Source organism: Solanum verrucosum, unplaced genomic scaffold, assembly GCF_900185275.1.
Source record: "Solanum verrucosum unplaced genomic scaffold, falcon-dt-bn FXZP01000204.1, whole genome shotgun sequence".
NCBI classification, from domain to species: Eukaryota; Viridiplantae; Streptophyta; class Magnoliopsida; order Solanales; family Solanaceae; genus Solanum; species Solanum verrucosum.
In genome coordinates, this window is record NW_026020757.1 from 564,891 (window position 1) to 581,988 (window position 17,098).

Below are 17,098 nucleotides of genomic sequence, written 5' to 3' on the forward strand. Positions count from 1 at the left end.
ATGGGGTTCCTAGATGAAAGGTTTTCTCATCTTTGAATTCAAGAGCTTCCTTAACGAATGAATGAGGGTTAGGATGGGTATTCCTTTATAAGTTGAGATGAGAATACTTAGTAGCAATCCTTATCCCTAAATGAATAAATGTTGGGTTAGGATAAGTACTACTTCATGAGTTGAGATGAAGGTACTTAGTAGCAATCCTTATCCCTAGATGAATGAATGAAATGAAAGTCCTAACTCCGTGAGAGAGTAATGTCTAGCACCGAGAGGATATGTAGATGGGTGGATACTCATTCGTTAGTTGAGATGTGAGTATTTAGTAGGAACCCTTAAAATGGGTGCTCCTTCATGAGTTGAGATAAGAGTACCTAGAAGCAATCCTTCTATCCCTTAACTATGTGCCCACATAGGACTAGCTAGTGGTCTCTACCGCGTAAAGGCTAAAAGAATGACCCTACCTTAGGCAAGTAGGGATCCCTCATCCGGTAAGGGTACTACCGGGATTCCATGTTAAGCTCCATGGTCTATGTCAGTTAAGGCTCTTCCCCTATATTAATGAATGAATGAACTAGGGTCTCTTAAGGATGTACTACTTAGGATAGGTGTTGGAATGGGACATCATCTAGACATTGCACAAGTAGACATTTAAGGGAGATCTTGGTGTGTCTTAGTAATAATAATGAATGAATGAGTCTCTTTGGGATAATTAATGAAAGTGTTGGTCTTTGAGCATGCTAATGTGAATGTAAGTGCTTATGTTGAATTGAATGTATGTAATGATGTTATGTCACTAGTGAATGAATTTGTCTAAATGCATTAAGTTGAAAGAATGATTTAGAGGAAATACATAATTACCCGATGGAACTTGTACCCTTTTTTTAAGTAGACACCTTAACTTTACGGGGGTCCTATTACCCCATGAAACCATCCAAAAGCACAACAAATACATCATTTTTTCACCATCAGTGCTCTCAATCCAAGAGCGTGTGCCACACCTCCAACCCATTTAACAAATGCCGGTTTTTATTCTAACCCATTCATTTTTTAACCCATAACCCAAACCCTAAGAAATTTCCAACCCATTTCACTTTCACCTACCCTCGTCTCTCTCTCATTTCCAACCCATTTTAATAGAAATAATACAATACGACTATCATACATTGCTGGTTGAAATTTGTTGAATAGTTGTGTCGGAATGAAGAAGTGAAGGCTCATAGGTTAGTTATTTGAAAAATCTTTGAAAAAAGTTTATTTTACACTGTAAGTGAATTTTGTAGTGATTAGTCGTTAGTTTATTTTACATTGTTTGATGCGTATTTCGATTGTCTTGCATTTGACATCTCTCCCTCAAAACCTAATCACAGAAAATTGATTTCACATATTTTAAACAAAAAAAAGTAATTAAAATGAGAAATTGCAGATCTCCAATGGCTAACAATGGAGAATTTTGGGAAGGTGGTCTATTTAATGAAGAAGATAATTCAAATTGGGAATGCCACATGGCGTTTTAACATTGGTTGGATGTTGTTTTTCTATTCCTTGACGCGCCCAACCTGCGTGATAACACTGATGGGTTTGAAACGGGTCAAAATGATGTATTTATTGTGCTTTTGGATGATTTCATGGGGTAATAGGACCCCCGCAAACTTAAGGTGTCTAATTAAAAAAGGGTACAAGTTCCATGGGGTAATTATGTATTTCCTCAATGATTTATATTGAGATGTGAATGGAGTTTGTCTTGTGTAGCCTTAAGGATCACTTGGGTGTGGTATGGAGAGGTAGTATGGGCTGCCTCACCATGTCTTACTTAGGTGAGTCTTGGGATAACATTTGATGAGTGTTCTAGTTTTATGAAGTGACTTGTTGGCTTATGTGCTTATATGTCTTATTTGATTAATTGGTGAAGGTTGAGGTACGCATGGTAAGTGCACTTTGTGTGACCTTAAGGTGGTGCCTTAGTGTGGGTGATGGTATGGGACGTTGCCCATACATTGCACAAAGGTATTGCCTAAGGGTTACTTAAGGTGGAGGTCCAAGGCAAGAAGGTAAAGGTAAATGAGTTATGTATGTTTATGAGGTATTGTGAAGCATATGACTTTGTATTGTTGGTTGTGACTTGTAAGGTGCCTATTATGTTGATGTTCATGAGATTTTATTAAAATGGCATGAACGCATAACTTTTGAACAAATATCCTTTTTAGCATGTTTTGCATATCCTCATACTTAGTACGTGTGTTGTACTAACCCCTTTCTTCTATTTTACTACAAGTGTAGGTTGTGGTAACTAGGAGGAGATTGTGCGTTAGAGTTGCTTGGATTGCTTCACTCTTCCAAGTCTTTGGTATGTCCTCAAGATTCGAGGACTATGTTTAGAAGTTTCTTAGTCATTGTAATAGACACTTAAGTTTCATTTCATTTGTAAAGGGTCGTGTCTCTTAGTATGTTTTGAGTTCTTGTCTAAGATTGGCTAAAGAGACTTAGTAGTTCCGCTTGCGTATTGATGTTTTCAAATATTGAAGACTCTTGAAGTCTTATGGTTTTACTGAATAAAAGTTTTAAATTCTTAGTGATTTTTATGATCTATGCGTTAAATGAATGCTAAGGCTTGTATGAGACTCCGAGAGGTCGAATACGCATGTAATGGCTAGGGGGTGCTCTCGGGTCGTTACAAACTTGGTATACGGTTTTAAAGATTACTTGTAGGTTCAAAGTCTCGAAATCCACGTCTAGTAGAGTCTTGTTCATCGGTGTGAGTCGCGACATATGTATAAGTGAGAGGTTATATGACGATAGAAGTTGCACTTTCTTTCATTATTCTTGATGTCTTGCCTTAGAGTTTGGTCTATAAATGTTCTTTTCCTAATCCATCTCTTGTGTTTATAGGATATCAATACAAGGGCTTATCGGAAGAGAGCGGAAGAGGAGATATATGATGGGGGAGTTCCTCCCCAAGGAATGCAAGGTGACCAAGCTCCTTTAGGTGGGCAAGATAATGTGGGTTGGGTGGTACCCCCGAATATGACTAATGGGGAGATTATAGAGGCTTTTCTCTCCCTAGCCCGGGCCAAGACTACTCAAGCAAATAGAGATGTGAGGCCTAGGGTGAATGCTATTGAGAGTACCGTGGCCTCAAGGTTAAGGGATTTCACGAGGATGAATCATCCTACCTTCTTGGGTTCTAAGGTAGATGAGGACCCATAAAACTTTATAGACGAGGTGTTTGAGATTGTGGATGCAATGGGAGTGACTCCTAGGGAGAAGGCGGAGTTGGCTTCCTACCAACTCAAGGATGTAGCTCAAGTGTAGTTTGATCAATGGAGGGATGAGAGACCCATAGGGCTGACCTAAAAGATTGGGGAGTGTTTAATACAGCCTTTCTTGATAGGTCTTTCCCCTTAGAGCTGAGGGAGCAAAAGCTGGTTGAGTTCATGAACCTATGTCAAGGGACTATGAGTGTGAAGGAATACTCTCTCAAGTTTACCCAACTCTCTAAGTATGCTCCTACCTTGGTAGCAAATTTTAGGGCTAGAATGAATAAGTTTGTGTTGGGGGTTTCAGTTTTGTTGAAGAAGAGTGCCGTACGGCCATGCTCCATCATGACATGGATATCTCTAGGCTTATGGTTTATGCTCAGCAACTTGAGGAGACGAAGCTTAGGAAGATGAATAGAGACATGAAGAGGGCTAGGCATAATGAACAAAACCAACCTAGGTCTAAGAAGGGGTTCTATAACCAAGATTCTTCAATGGTCAACAATAATAGGGTGTCTAACCCTAAACCTCAAAGAGGGAATGGAGGTGGTTCTAGTTTTGAGAGGCCTAGGTGTGCTACTTGTGGAAAGCAACATTTGGGCAAGTGTCTTGCCGGTACGGATGGATGCTTTGGATGTGGGAGTAAGGGTCATAAGATGAGAGATTGCCCTACACTTAAGGTAAAAGGGAAAGAGATCAATCAAATTGCTCTTGATGGCCCGGATCCAAATGCTCCTATGAGGAACCGTTTCTATATGCTTCAAGTTAACAAGGATAAGGGAACAAATGAAGGTGAGTCAATTTTCTTTGTTGTTTGATGATAACGTTAGATGGGCTTACCCCAAGTGGGGGATGATAAGTGGAGTAGTAAGTTTGTTGATATCCTTATCTTTTCCTTCTATTCTAATTCAAGCTTAAAACAAAGAGTTCTTAGTAGCATGTTGCATGTTGGAGTCTTATGTGAATTGAGTTTCCGTATTCTCCTTATGATGTGCATATTTTAGTTGAATTCTTTTTTAAATAAATAAATGAGTTTTCTTGATTATGTCCTTCGTGATTTATATGCATTTATGAAGAATTGTTTAAATTGCTCCATGAGATGCCTAGTTGAGCATGCCTTGATGTGATCTTGATGTTGCATGATTATGCTTTTGAGAGAAATTGTAAGGTAGGCCATAAATGTTGTAATGAGCATGATATGCTATGAAGAAGGAAGTCCCTCCAAAGAATTGAGAAATGGTAAAGTTTTGTGCATATTGAGTGGTAGATGTTATTCCTACTTCCTTGAATTGCATGAAAGTTTTGTTGTAATGCTTTTTATGTGGAGTTGATGTTTCCTCCTTGATGTGTGCAGTAGTAATGATATTACATGCTTGTTGTGGGCTGCTAGTCCTAGAGTCTTTACTCAATAATGTTTGAAGTATCATTCGAGGGCGAATGTTCCTAAGTGCGGGATATTGTAACACCCCTCAAAATGAATTAGGATAAAGTAGAGCCTCACAAGGGTTTTATGCATTAATTACTTGTTAAAATAATGAAGAATAGCCTTTTTAGTCAGTTTTAAAGAGTTTGGAAGTCAAACGTTAAGGGACGACCAAGACGTTCGAAAACTAGTCTTTTACGTGTTGGTGTGTTCTAGTATGTTGTTCATGTTTTTATGTGTTGTTTGGAGTCTTAAATCAGTGGAGGTGACCCTAGTGTCTTAATAAATGTTTTTAGGGTCAAAACATTAGACTACGATGCCTCGGGACCAACCTAAGGGTCCCCGAGGAGGACCCCAACCTTGGCCAAGCAAGCTGCCAAGGCAACTTGCAAAAATGCTCATGGAGGGAGCATGTCCACATCGCGGACTAGCTCCACCAAGGGCCAAAAGTTTGGTCCGCATCGCGGACGTGTAACGGACTCTTCTGTCTTGAAATTTAATTTCCAGAAACATGTGGGAACACCTCCGCGTCGCAGACTTGTTTCCCGACGAAATCTGCGAAAATAAAACTCAAGTTTGACTTATTTAAAAGGTCCAACTAAGCGAGGGGTAGTTTGGATACTTTGGGGAATTATTAAAAATGGTTATTCTACCTATTTTAGGATATGTTAAGTGGTTAAAACCCCAAAACCTAGAATTAGACCTCATTATCAAATTGTACCTTCCCTCTCAAATAAATTCTCTCTCTAGAACTCCATGGAAGACATTGATGAAGCTTCAAGTTAGTGGATGGGTTCCAACTGATTTCTCTTTCAAATTCCTAGGAAATCAATCATAAAGGTATGGGGATTTTATCTTTGATTCTCCTTACAATCAAAGAGTCAAATCAAAGTGATTTCAAAAACACTAAAAACCCCAATTTCAATTCTAAGCTTGGGTTCTTACATGAAAGTATTTCAAATGATGATTTATGTTTATATTGATGGTTTTAAGATAAAAAACTCCATGAACCCTTGCATATCATGAAATCCTAATTTTGGGTCTAAAATGGGTCTATTGATTATGAGCTAATAATGTGATATTAATGTGTAGATTGTTATGGGCTATTGATTTATGTATTGTTCTATATTTAATTATGAGGAATTGATGGTCAATTGTGTTATATTGGATGTTGGCCTTGAATGGGCAATTGTGGCCTAAGGCTTATGATGATGATGAAGTTGTGAATAGATTATTGATTCTAGTATTTTATATATCTGTTGCAGATGTTAGAATAGTGAGGTTTGACCCCTTTGAAAGTGGGGAGGTGTTTACTTTATAAGCATGTTGTGATCATGGCCTTGTAGGCAAAGTTGGATGATTGTTGTTTTGAGTAATGTTGATTATGTGAAGGTAATTTGATATGATGTGAATTTGTGTATGGTCTAAGAGCATGAAATCTGACCTTGTTTAGAGACTTTATGTGTTATGCTTGGTTGTTGTCTTCTTCGAATGACTTATAATGAAGGAGAGGTTAGGATAGATTATGTTTACCTACTCTCACACCTAGTGAAGAATGAAAGAAAGAATATAAGAATGAATGAAAAGAATGGGAGTTAATGCTAATGAATGAAAGTTGGGTCTATTGTAAGGATAGTCTCATAAAGTACTCCTTTAAATGAATGGGGTTCCTAGATGAAAGGTTTTCTCATCTTTGAATTCAAGAGCTTCCTTAACGAATGAATGAGGGTTAGGATGGGTATTCCTTTATAAGTTGAGATGAGAATACTTAGTAGCAATCCTTATCACTAAATCACGACGGTCTGGGTCATGACAATGTTGGTATCAAATCCCTAGATTTGTTGATGTCATTGTACTAAAATAAGTCTAGTAGAGTCTTGCGGAACGGTACAGAGACCACTGTATTTTTCTTCGAGAGGCTATAGGACTTTAGGAAATCTCTCTTCGTCTTCTCCTTTTTGTGGTATGACTTGATTCCAATTGGTATATTGTGATCCAAATTTGTACATAATCTCTTTCAGTCTTATGTCTGCAGATGGTTAACATGTGAAACAACGACTTCAGGCCCGTAGCTCCTTAGAATGAGCTTGTAGAGGAGCCCGCCGCAAGAGGACGTGGTCGATGCAGGGGTAGAAGAAGAGGAAGGGACAGAGGCCGAGAAAAGGTAGCACCCACTATAGGTGGATCCCTAATTGAGAATGTTCCCATGGAAGAAGCCCCTCTTGCACCCTATGAAGAGGTGGAACGGAATGTGGAGGTTTAAGATGAGGATGTTGAACCGGAGGAGGATGCATATGCTGAGACTGCCGGTCTTCCTCCCTTAGATCAAGCGTTAGCTCAGAAGATCATGACTTTTTTAAAGGGTTGGTCGGCGCTGGAGTCCTTCCCCCAATGCAAGCGGCTCAACCTCCAGCAAACCACCCCATTTTTGCTACTGTCCCCACGGTAGGTGGAGCATTAGGAACTGATGTCATTTTTCATCCCCTATTGGGTCCTATGATGACTGGTACCGAGCATGGGGTGTTGACTATGTTTTTGAAGCTGATGCCGCCAGTGTTCCATGGTTCCGATAGTGAGGATACCTTTGAGTTCATTCTGGATTGCTATAAGAGGCTTCACAAGTTAGGCATTGTACACCAGCATGGAGTAGAGTTTGTGACCTTCCATATTCAAGGTGAGGCTAAGAAGTGGTGGAGGGCCTATGTGGAATGTAGATCGCCAAATATGATATATAGTCGGTGACTATAGAGAAAGAGAGGATTCGTCTATTCGTCAAGGATGGAACCCCAAATTATAGGTATTGTCTGTTCACATAACCTCTGTACGTAAAAGTTTTAATGTGGTGATATACTTTGTGAAGAAAGTGGAAGGAGTTCGACGTGATGGGAAGGCTAAGGCCTTGGGTAAGGAGCCCAAGAACATAGGTATCTTTCATGGGTCCTACTCAAGTTTTTCAGGTAGGCCGGGACTTGCAGCTCGGCCAATTCAGTTAACCATGCCGGCTTCTATAGGTGGTTACTCGGGAACTCCACAACAGAATCTTATTCAGGATAACCAGGGAGCCGCACCTTTGTCTGGTAGCAAGTCATCTGTTGACCGCAGTTTTTATAATTATGGGGAACCTAGAAATATAAAGAGAGATTGTCCCCATCCATGCATGTCTGACCCTGTGCAGTAGCAGACCAGAGGAGTGGTACCAACGGGCAATGGTAGTAATGGCAGAAGACGTCCACAAAGTGGGCGAGGAGGGAACTAGTGAGGTCGCAGAGGCTGGGGAAATGGTAATGCAAGTAGATGAGCAGTCCAGCCAGTCAAGGAGGTTACCTGTCAAGATGATATGGCTTAGTTTTATGCCTTTCTAGGAAGACCGAGGATGAGGCATCTGATGCAATGATCATAAGTACTATTCTTGTATGTGATCGGATGGCTACTATTTTTTTTATTTGAGTTCTACTTATTCATATGTGTCAGTTCAGTTTGCCTTGGAATTTGATGTGGTTTGTGATGTGCTTGATGCTCTCATCCATGTTTCTACCCCAGTTGGAGAGTTTGTGATAGTCACCCATATATATCGTGCTTGTCTTGTTCTGTTTATGGGTTTTCAGACTTGGGCTGATTTGGTTATTCAGGATATGACTGAATTTGATATTATCTTAGCCATGACTTGGTTGTCCCCCTATTATGTTGTGCTTAATTGTAATACTAAGTCGGTAACTCTAGATATCCCGGGTAGGGAAAGGTTAGAGTGAGAAGGGGTGTACAAGCCTAAGGCAGCTAAGGTCATATCTTTCGTTCGGGCTAGGAAAATGGTGAGGCAGGGGTGTTTGGCGTTTTTGGCTTATAATCGGGATGTTGATGTCGTGTCTCCCTCTAATCCTGTAGTGTATGAGTTCAAGGAAGTGTTTCATACTTATTTGCCTTGTATGCGTCCGGGTAGGGATATAGATTTCTACATTGACTTGGAACCGGGTACTCGCCCCATCTCCATTCCTACTTATCGCATGGCTTCGGCAGAATTGATGGAGCTTAAACCTCAAATCCATGAGCTTTTTGATAAAGGGTTCATCCATCCCAGTGCTTCCCCGCAGGGTGGTCCTTTATTGTTTGTTTAGAAAAAGGATGGTAGTATGAGGATGTGCATAGACTATCGACGATTGAATAGGGTCACCATTTGAAATAAGTATTTGTTGCCTCAGATAGATGATTTCTTTGACCAATTACAAGGTGAATCAGTTTTCTCTAAAATTTACCTACGGTCTGGTTACCATCAATTAAAGGTTAGGCCTGAGGATGTACCAAAAACGGCATTCAGGACCCGTTATAGGCACTATGAGTTTTTAGTGATGTCGTTTGGGTTGACCAATGCGCCTACAGCTTTCATGAGTTTGATGAATGGTGTGTTCAAACCATTCCTAGATTATTTTTTCATCGTCTTAATTGATGACATTTTTGTTTATTCAAAGAGTAAGAAAGAGAATGTCGACCATCTTCGTATTGTTTTGGGTGTCCTTGGGAAACATAATTTGTATGCAAGATTTTCCAAGTGTGAGTTCTGGTTGACTTTAGTTGCCTGTTTGGGGCATGAGGTTTGAAGGGAAAGAGTAATGCTAGATCCCAAAAAGATTCAAGCAGTCAAGAACTAGGTCCGGCCTAGCTCTGTGATTGAAATTAGGAGTTTTGTGGCGCTTGCCAGCTACTATTGACGGTTTGTGACATTTTTTGCTTCTATCACCACGCATTTGACAAGGTTGACCCAAAAGGAGATACCTTTCGAGTGGACTGACGAATGTGAATAGAGCTTCCAAAAGTTCAAGATTCTTCTGACCACAACACATATTATGGCACTGTTGGTGGAAGGTACAAATTTCATTTTTTATTGTGATGCTTCACATTCGGGTTGGGTGTTGTGTTGATGCAAAATAAGAATGTCATACCTTATGCATCACGGTAGCTTAAGGTGCATGAGAAAAACTACCCAATGCAAGACTTGGAGTTGGCAGCGGTGGTATTTGCTCTCAAGATCTGGTGGCATTAGCTTTCTGGTGTCAAGTGTGAGGTGTTTACTAACAATCGTACTTTACATCATGTATTCACTTAGAAGGACCTGAATCTTAGACAGCGAAGGTGGATGGAGTTACTCAAGGATTAATATGTTACCATCCAGTATCATCCGAGTAAGGCTTATATGGATGCAGACGCATTAAGCCGGAAGACGGTGAATATGGGTAGTCTAGCTTGCTTAGGTCTGTCCAAGCGACCTTTCACCAAGGAGATTTAGACCTTGAAGCCTAAGTTCATGCAGTTGGGCATCTTAGAGAAAGGTGGGGTGTTAGCCAACATTGAGGTTAGGCCCACATTCAATAAGGAGATCAAGGCCAAGAAGTTTGAGGATGAGAGTTTGAATGAGCTCAGAAAGAAGATAATGTCTTGCAATGCACAAGATGCGGCTCTTGATGCGGGTGGTGTGCTCAGTTTTAGGGGAAGAATTTGTGTTTCCCGAGTTGATGACATGATTCAGAAGATGTTGAAAAAACCCCATTGTTCGTGGTATTCCATTCATCCGGGTATGACCATGATGTATCCAGATTTGAAACGACTTTATTGGTGGCCTGACATGAAGAAAGACATAGCTAAGTTTGTGGCTAAGTGCCAAAACTGTCAACAGGTAAAGTATGAGCATCAAAGGCCTGCATGTTTGCATCAGTGAATGCCAATCCCTGAATATAAGTGGGAAAGGATAGATATGGACTTTGTGGTTGGTCTTCCCAAGACCTTGGGGAAGTTTGACTCCATTTTGGTGGTGGTTGACAGACTGACTAAGTCAGCCCACTTTATTTCAGTCAGAGTAGACTATGATGCTCAGCATTTGGCTAAGGTTTATGTGAAGAAGATAGTGAGGCTGCATAGGGTGCCCCTTTCCATCATTTCGGACCGTGGTACGCAATTCACATCCAAGTTTTAGGGGAAATTGCATGAGGAGTTGGGTACTCAACTCACTTTCAGCACAGCCTTCCAACGACAGACGGACGAGCAGTTAGAGAGCTATTCAAGTGTTAGAGGACATGTTGAGGGCATGTGTGATTGACTTTGGAAGGCATTGGGATAAGCACCGACCTTTGTGTGAGTTCTCTTATAATAATAGTTACCACTAATGCATTGACATGGCACTGTTCGAGGCACTTTATGAGAGGGGTTTGAGGCTAGAGATATGAAACCTTTGGGGGTTGATTTGGTGAAAGATGCTAAGGATAATGGGAGAAGCATCCAACCTAAGCGTCTAGCAGCCCAGAGTCGACAAAAAAAGTATGTAAACTGTAAGGTAAAGGACATAACATTTCAGGATGGTGAGCAAGTTATTTTAAAAGTGTCACCCATAAAGGGGATGATCAGATTCTGCAAGAAGGGGAACCTCTGTCCTCGATACATTTGGCCATTTAAAATTCTTGACACTATAAGGCCAGTGGCTTATAGGTTGGCTTTACCGCCTAGCCTATCTGGAGTCCACCCAGTGTTCCACGTATCCATGTTGAAGAAATATCACGGGGACAAAGATTACATCATAAAGTGGAACTCAGTTTTGTTAGACAAATATGTTCAGTATGAGGAAGAACTGGTTGCGATTCTTGATGGTTATATCCGTAAGCTAAGGACCAAGGAATAAAGTCCCTAAAAGTTTAATAGAAGCATCATCTGATTGAGGAAGCTACTTGGGAAACTGAGAAGGACATACGAGACAAATATTCCCAGATATTCGACGATTTAGGTACTACTCTACTCTTGATTTAGCCATTTCTCCTAGTTTATAACTCGGGGACGACTGATGGGTAAATTGGTATCTATTGTAACGACATGTTCCCGTCGTTATGGAAAAGCCAATGGGAAACTAATTTGGGCTAGGAAACTTCTGAGCAATACTTGGAAATTTCTAGCCTAGGCCAAACATGGATGAAATATGAGTTAGGTGAGGTATAGGGCGATCCGGTAATGAATGGGGAACTTAATTATGAGTTTGATCACATGAGTGGATAGCCAAGATATTAAGGAGCGTGTACGACTTTACGGAATCGAATTCGGGTAAGTTGAACTCCCGAAAGAGATCTTGGCGTAAAGGGGTTGTTTTAGGACGTCAAGGTTTGAAGGTCTGTTGTGAAATGGGAGCTTGGAACACAAATTCCTAGCCGTCGGGGCGGGGTTAATTCTGCCAGGGGGATGGGCCCCGCTGTGGTGGGACAGTCATGACATAAACTGGGGAAAATCCCCAAAAATGTTAATTTCTACAAAACACCAGTCTTGAGAGCTAAGGGATGACTTAGGGCAGTTTCTCATCAAGTTTCCACGAATTCTCATGTTAAAGGTAAGATAATACTTTTCTAATCCCTATTTTGATTCTTAGAACTTAGAATCCTCGTTAATTATTGTTGGGGGAGGGTTCAAACCTGAAGTTAATGGTGGGAAAAGTCCTAGTTGATCATTAAGATCATGGGTTTGTCCTTGGGTTCATATTTTGTTATAATCCGGGTAAATCAGACCTTATTTATTGATCCTTGCATTAATTAATTATTTTAGACCAAGAATAAGTTGAAAGACACCGGAAAGGGAAAGCTCAAGTGTCCTAGGAGTATTTAAGCTTGGTTTCCAGGTAGGTGATGGTTCAACTTCCTGTTGTGTGATATATGCATGTTAAATGTTTCATTATATGCATACAAGTTTGTGAATAGGGAAAATATGAATCGAATCTAGTGAAATGATTATGTGTGGACAATTACATGTCATGAACCTGTTACTTGACTATGTTACTATGTGCACTTTTCATTATTGGTATGCTTGTTACTGTAGTTGTGCTTGTTGGAACTGGTGTCACGTTCTGACATATGTATATTGGATCGGGTGTCACGTTCCGACACACTAACAGTTTTGGTGTGGGTTCAATGAGAGGACCACTTGTGATTATTACATTCTTGTCTACTTGTTATTGATATTGGGAAATTGTATCTTGGTCCTGAAATGATAATTGAACTGTGCATCATGTATATGTGTGTCTACTGTGTTGTAAATATTTTCTTATATTTCGCTCAGTGGAGTAGCCGCGTGATCCTACCAGTACATCGTGGTTTCGTGTACTGATATTGCACTTACTCTTTCTTTGATTAGTATAGGGCATCTTCAAGCGGCTACTGACAAACCTCACTTAAGAGATCATTGACTGAGACCGGAGTCGAGAGTTAGCCATTTCTTTCAGGCTGTCATGGATCCATCATTAGTTTTAGTCCATTCTTTTCGGACACAGACTAGAAGTTCAAACTTTTTACTTGTGTTTTGTTATTGGGGGCAACACCCCTTTTTTAAGATTTGTTGATTCGTAGAGTTTTGGTAGAATGCCTTTCAGGTTCTAGGGGTTGAATTTCCGCAAGGGTTATGCTTAGTTGTTTTTGTTAAACCTTTGGAGTTTATGGGAACTCCATATTTAATTTGTCATTTAAACCTGCTTATGTATCTTTAAATGATTTGGTTTCTTTAAGTTGATTAGTCGGGTTGTAGTAGTGGTTCTCCCACTGGAGGGTTAGTGTGGGTGTCAATCATGGCGGTCTGGGTTGTGACATTAAATATCATGCAATTTAGTATTTAAATACAAAAATATAAAATGAAATTAATAAATATCAATTTTATATGGAATATGTTGTAATTCTTACCAAATTTGGAAAGCATCTTTCTAAAATTGGTTGACTTATCTATGGTTATGTTATTTTTTAATATAATATAATATAATATAATATTGACATTTAAACATAAAATAAGACACATATTTCTCATCTCGATGTTCATTTGACGAAATGGAGGGAAGGGGGGTGGAGGGGAGCCGGCTCCTGAATACTCCACTCGTCAATATTTACTTATCAAGTATTCTCTAATTGATGTCCTTTTATAATTGTCATTTTTTAAAAAAACAAGAAAGGATAATTTTTTTATTATACCCTGAATATATTAACATTGAGTTAATTTCTTTGAAAAACATGGTGAGTAAATATTTGGGATTCTATCAATCAATATCTATCTATATATAATAGGAGAAGTAAAAAGTGTCACATGTCAGCACCACCAAAAAAATTATTATTAAAAAATAAATCTAAAAACAGATTGTAGGAAAAAAACAATAATTACCATTAATTTTTTATTTTTTTTAAAACTTATTGTAAAAAGAAAAAGAAGCTAAACAGTGGATTAGTGGAAATGGTGTAGTTTTTTTTTTCATTCTTTTTATAAATCTTTTAAGATTCAATTTTGAAACTTTTTATAAAAAGAATTACTATTAAAGAAAATTGTTCAAAACTGTGGATTCTAGGGAAAAAGAACATACTTCCAATTATTTTTTTAAAAAAAGATATCACGTCCTTTCATTTCTCTGTTCTTTTCAATTTTTAGTGAATATCAATTTTAATTTAAGAGAATTCTCAATTGGCTTTCTCATTGAAAATATTGGTGTATGTTGATACTCTTGATCTATATAGGATAGAGAGAAATAACTAACATCTACATAACCAAACGAGATTATTTTAAAATGGTTAATATTGATGTATGTTGATACTCTTGATCTCTATAGGATAAAGAGAAATAACTAATATCCAAAAATTATATACTTTTATATATATATATATATAGGTTAAGAAGCATTCCATATTATATTTTTAAATTTCATTTTAACTGCAAAATTAGGATAAGAAATATTCCCATTATATTTTTAAATTTTAATATATCTGCTAACTTAGGATAAGAAGCATGCCCTATTATATTTTTTAATAATCGTATAAACTAAATTATCATAATGTAAAATCATATTATTATAGTTTTTTTATCCATTATAAATAAATAAAAATAATTAAAGCTAACGCTGAGGTGTACATACAAAATAAAAGGCATTAGAACAATTTTATAAATAAATGGCTTATCTTACTACTCTGAAATGACATTTGAAAATGGAATAAAATGGATGAGTTTCACTTTGATAAACGTTAGGATTTAAATAGTGAGAACTTATATAGTCAAGCTTAATTTTTGGTGTAATTATTATTTCTTTTGCAACCTAACATGCTCAGAAGATTTCAGTATAATGGATGATAACTTGCGAAGTGCCATTTTTAGATTTTCATATTGACCAACTATATTTTATCATTTCAAAATTTTAATTCTATCATATAAAATCTCCCCACATGTATTTCAATTTATAGATTATTGATATCATTGCTTTCAAAATTTCAAATTAGAATTTATTTGAAATGAATTACTATATATGTTTTCACGTTATATTCATACTAGCATGTTGGTGACATTTATGATGTCTAAAGTTTATCTAATTAATATTATATAAAAAGTATATTAATTATTTATATAAAATTAGTTTATAATTTTTAAAACTATATCCTAATATTATCTATCACTGTTATGTTATATGTATCACTAAAGAAAAAAATCTACTAATTATTTAAAAATTACTAAATAAATCTAAAAATTTATAAAATAAAAGAATAGACTTATAGTAAATCAATGAAATAGAAGATGATATGTTTTTTTCATCTTTCAATTTTTTTTGCACCACAAATAATTTATTTTTATGTGGTATAGTATGTTTTTATATTGATCCCTGAAATTCTTTTCTTCTGATTTCTTATTTTATAAAATTATATTTGATTAAATGAAAATCGTCTTATTTTGCAAGGTTGAACAAGAGAGCAGAATGCTAAAGAGGTGTCAACATGCTTTGCAAGTTACATTTATAATTTAGCTAAAAGTAGAATCAATTTCTTTGAATACTAGATTATAGATTGATCTATGAATTTAAAATTTAATTAACTAAAACAAATAACAATTCAAGACACGCCACATGTAACATCCCGCCTTAGAAAGAACTATTTCAAATAGAGAAAAAATTGGAAAATTTAGCAAGTTATGCTAAGTATAAGTTTTGGGTCAACTTCAAACAACCATAACTTTCAGTATAGGATGAGTTAGGTAACCCATAAGATATCACATAAAAGTTCTTGGAATTCTCTTTCCAACGCCTTCGAGTTTGCTAATTTTTGAGCTCGTATGAGGGAGATATGATTGTTTGAAGTCGGCTGTCTATTTAAGGAAAGTTACGCGGATTTAAGAGGGGTATTTTGGTCTTTTCCTTACCCTATCATATTTAATTCATTTTTAGTAATTAATTAAGGGTCTAAACTGATTTGGTTCAATTTATACAATCATAATTTACGCTAGAGTTTTAGAAAAAAGTTCAAGAAAAGAAAAGAGGAGAAAGGTCAAAATTTCATCAAGTTCTTTAGATTTCATAACGGATTTCGCCAAGGGTTTGATCCCTAAGAGGTATGTCAGTTACATAGTGTTGGGTTCGTTCACCCACCCACCCAATCATGATTATTTCAACGTAATTTCGTTCTTGAAAATTAAAGGATTTGTGTTCTTGATGAGTTTTATTGAAGTTTCTTTTAGAATCTTGATTGTTGAGGTTTTGATGAGTTTTTGTGTTAATCGTATGAATTTTTACGGTTGTTTTGAGTAGATTCTTGTGTACTATTGTTGGGTATTCGAATCTAAGTGATTGGAAAAGAAACCATCCGATTCTCGGTGAATTGGGGTTAGAAAATGAGTGAGAAAATTCGTCAAGATTTCTAGGAAAAAAAAGGGTGTGGCACCGCACCACTCAGTGTGCCCCAAGCCAGCTTTTGTAGGTTGGGCACTGAGGTGCCGCACCACTCAGTGTGCCCAACACAACTTCCGTAGTTCAGGGTCTTGCGCCCTGCGCCACTTAGTACGCCAGGATCACCAATCCTTTACCCTTTCGTACTTCTTTCCGTTTGAGTTCCCTCGAATTGTACCTATGTTTTTAGTTGATTTCTACACTCTAAGGTACGTCTAAACATCAATAGATCATCCATAACATGATATTATAATCCTTGAATCCATAATTCAAATTCAAGGTAGAGCTAAAAGTTAAGTCTAAAGAGTTTTTTCAAAAAGTCTTTTACAATTGTTTTAGACTTGTTTTATGACTTAATCATTGAGTTTGAGGAAGAGTAGAGCCTAACTCATTTTTATTTAAAATGATACATGGGAACTAAGTATTTCCAAGAGCAAATGTTTTTACATTTTAGATGAGAGGAAACACCAATTTCCAAAAGAGTTTTCATGCGCAGTTCTGAGTACCATCTATTTTAAGAAAGATTTTTGAGTAATAATCTCAAACCACAGAAAGAGTTATGATTTTAAAACATATGAGCTAGTATATTTTTGGAGTAGTATTAAGCACTAATATAGGGGAGAGTTCATACAAATCATAGCCCCCATAAACCATGTAGCCAACATGGGTAGAAAGGGTCATATTTTTTAGATGATTCCTTAATGGTTTTTAGCATAGACTAGTGGATCCATTTAG

The 17,098-nt window shown here is 37.5% G+C and overlaps 1 protein-coding gene across 1 annotated transcript; it reads left to right on the forward strand.

Moving 5' to 3' along the window:
* Positions 1 to 9,967: 9,967 nt before the first annotated feature.
* Positions 9,968 to 11,332, forward strand: LOC125812770 (uncharacterized). Its single transcript, XM_049492243.1, has 3 exons — positions 9,968 to 10,336; positions 10,400 to 10,546; positions 10,862 to 11,332. Exons 1-3 carry the CDS (start codon positions 9,968 to 9,970, stop codon positions 11,330 to 11,332), a joined length of 987 nt encoding a protein of 328 aa, XP_049348200.1.
* The last annotated feature ends 5,766 nt before the right edge of the window (positions 11,333 to 17,098 follow it).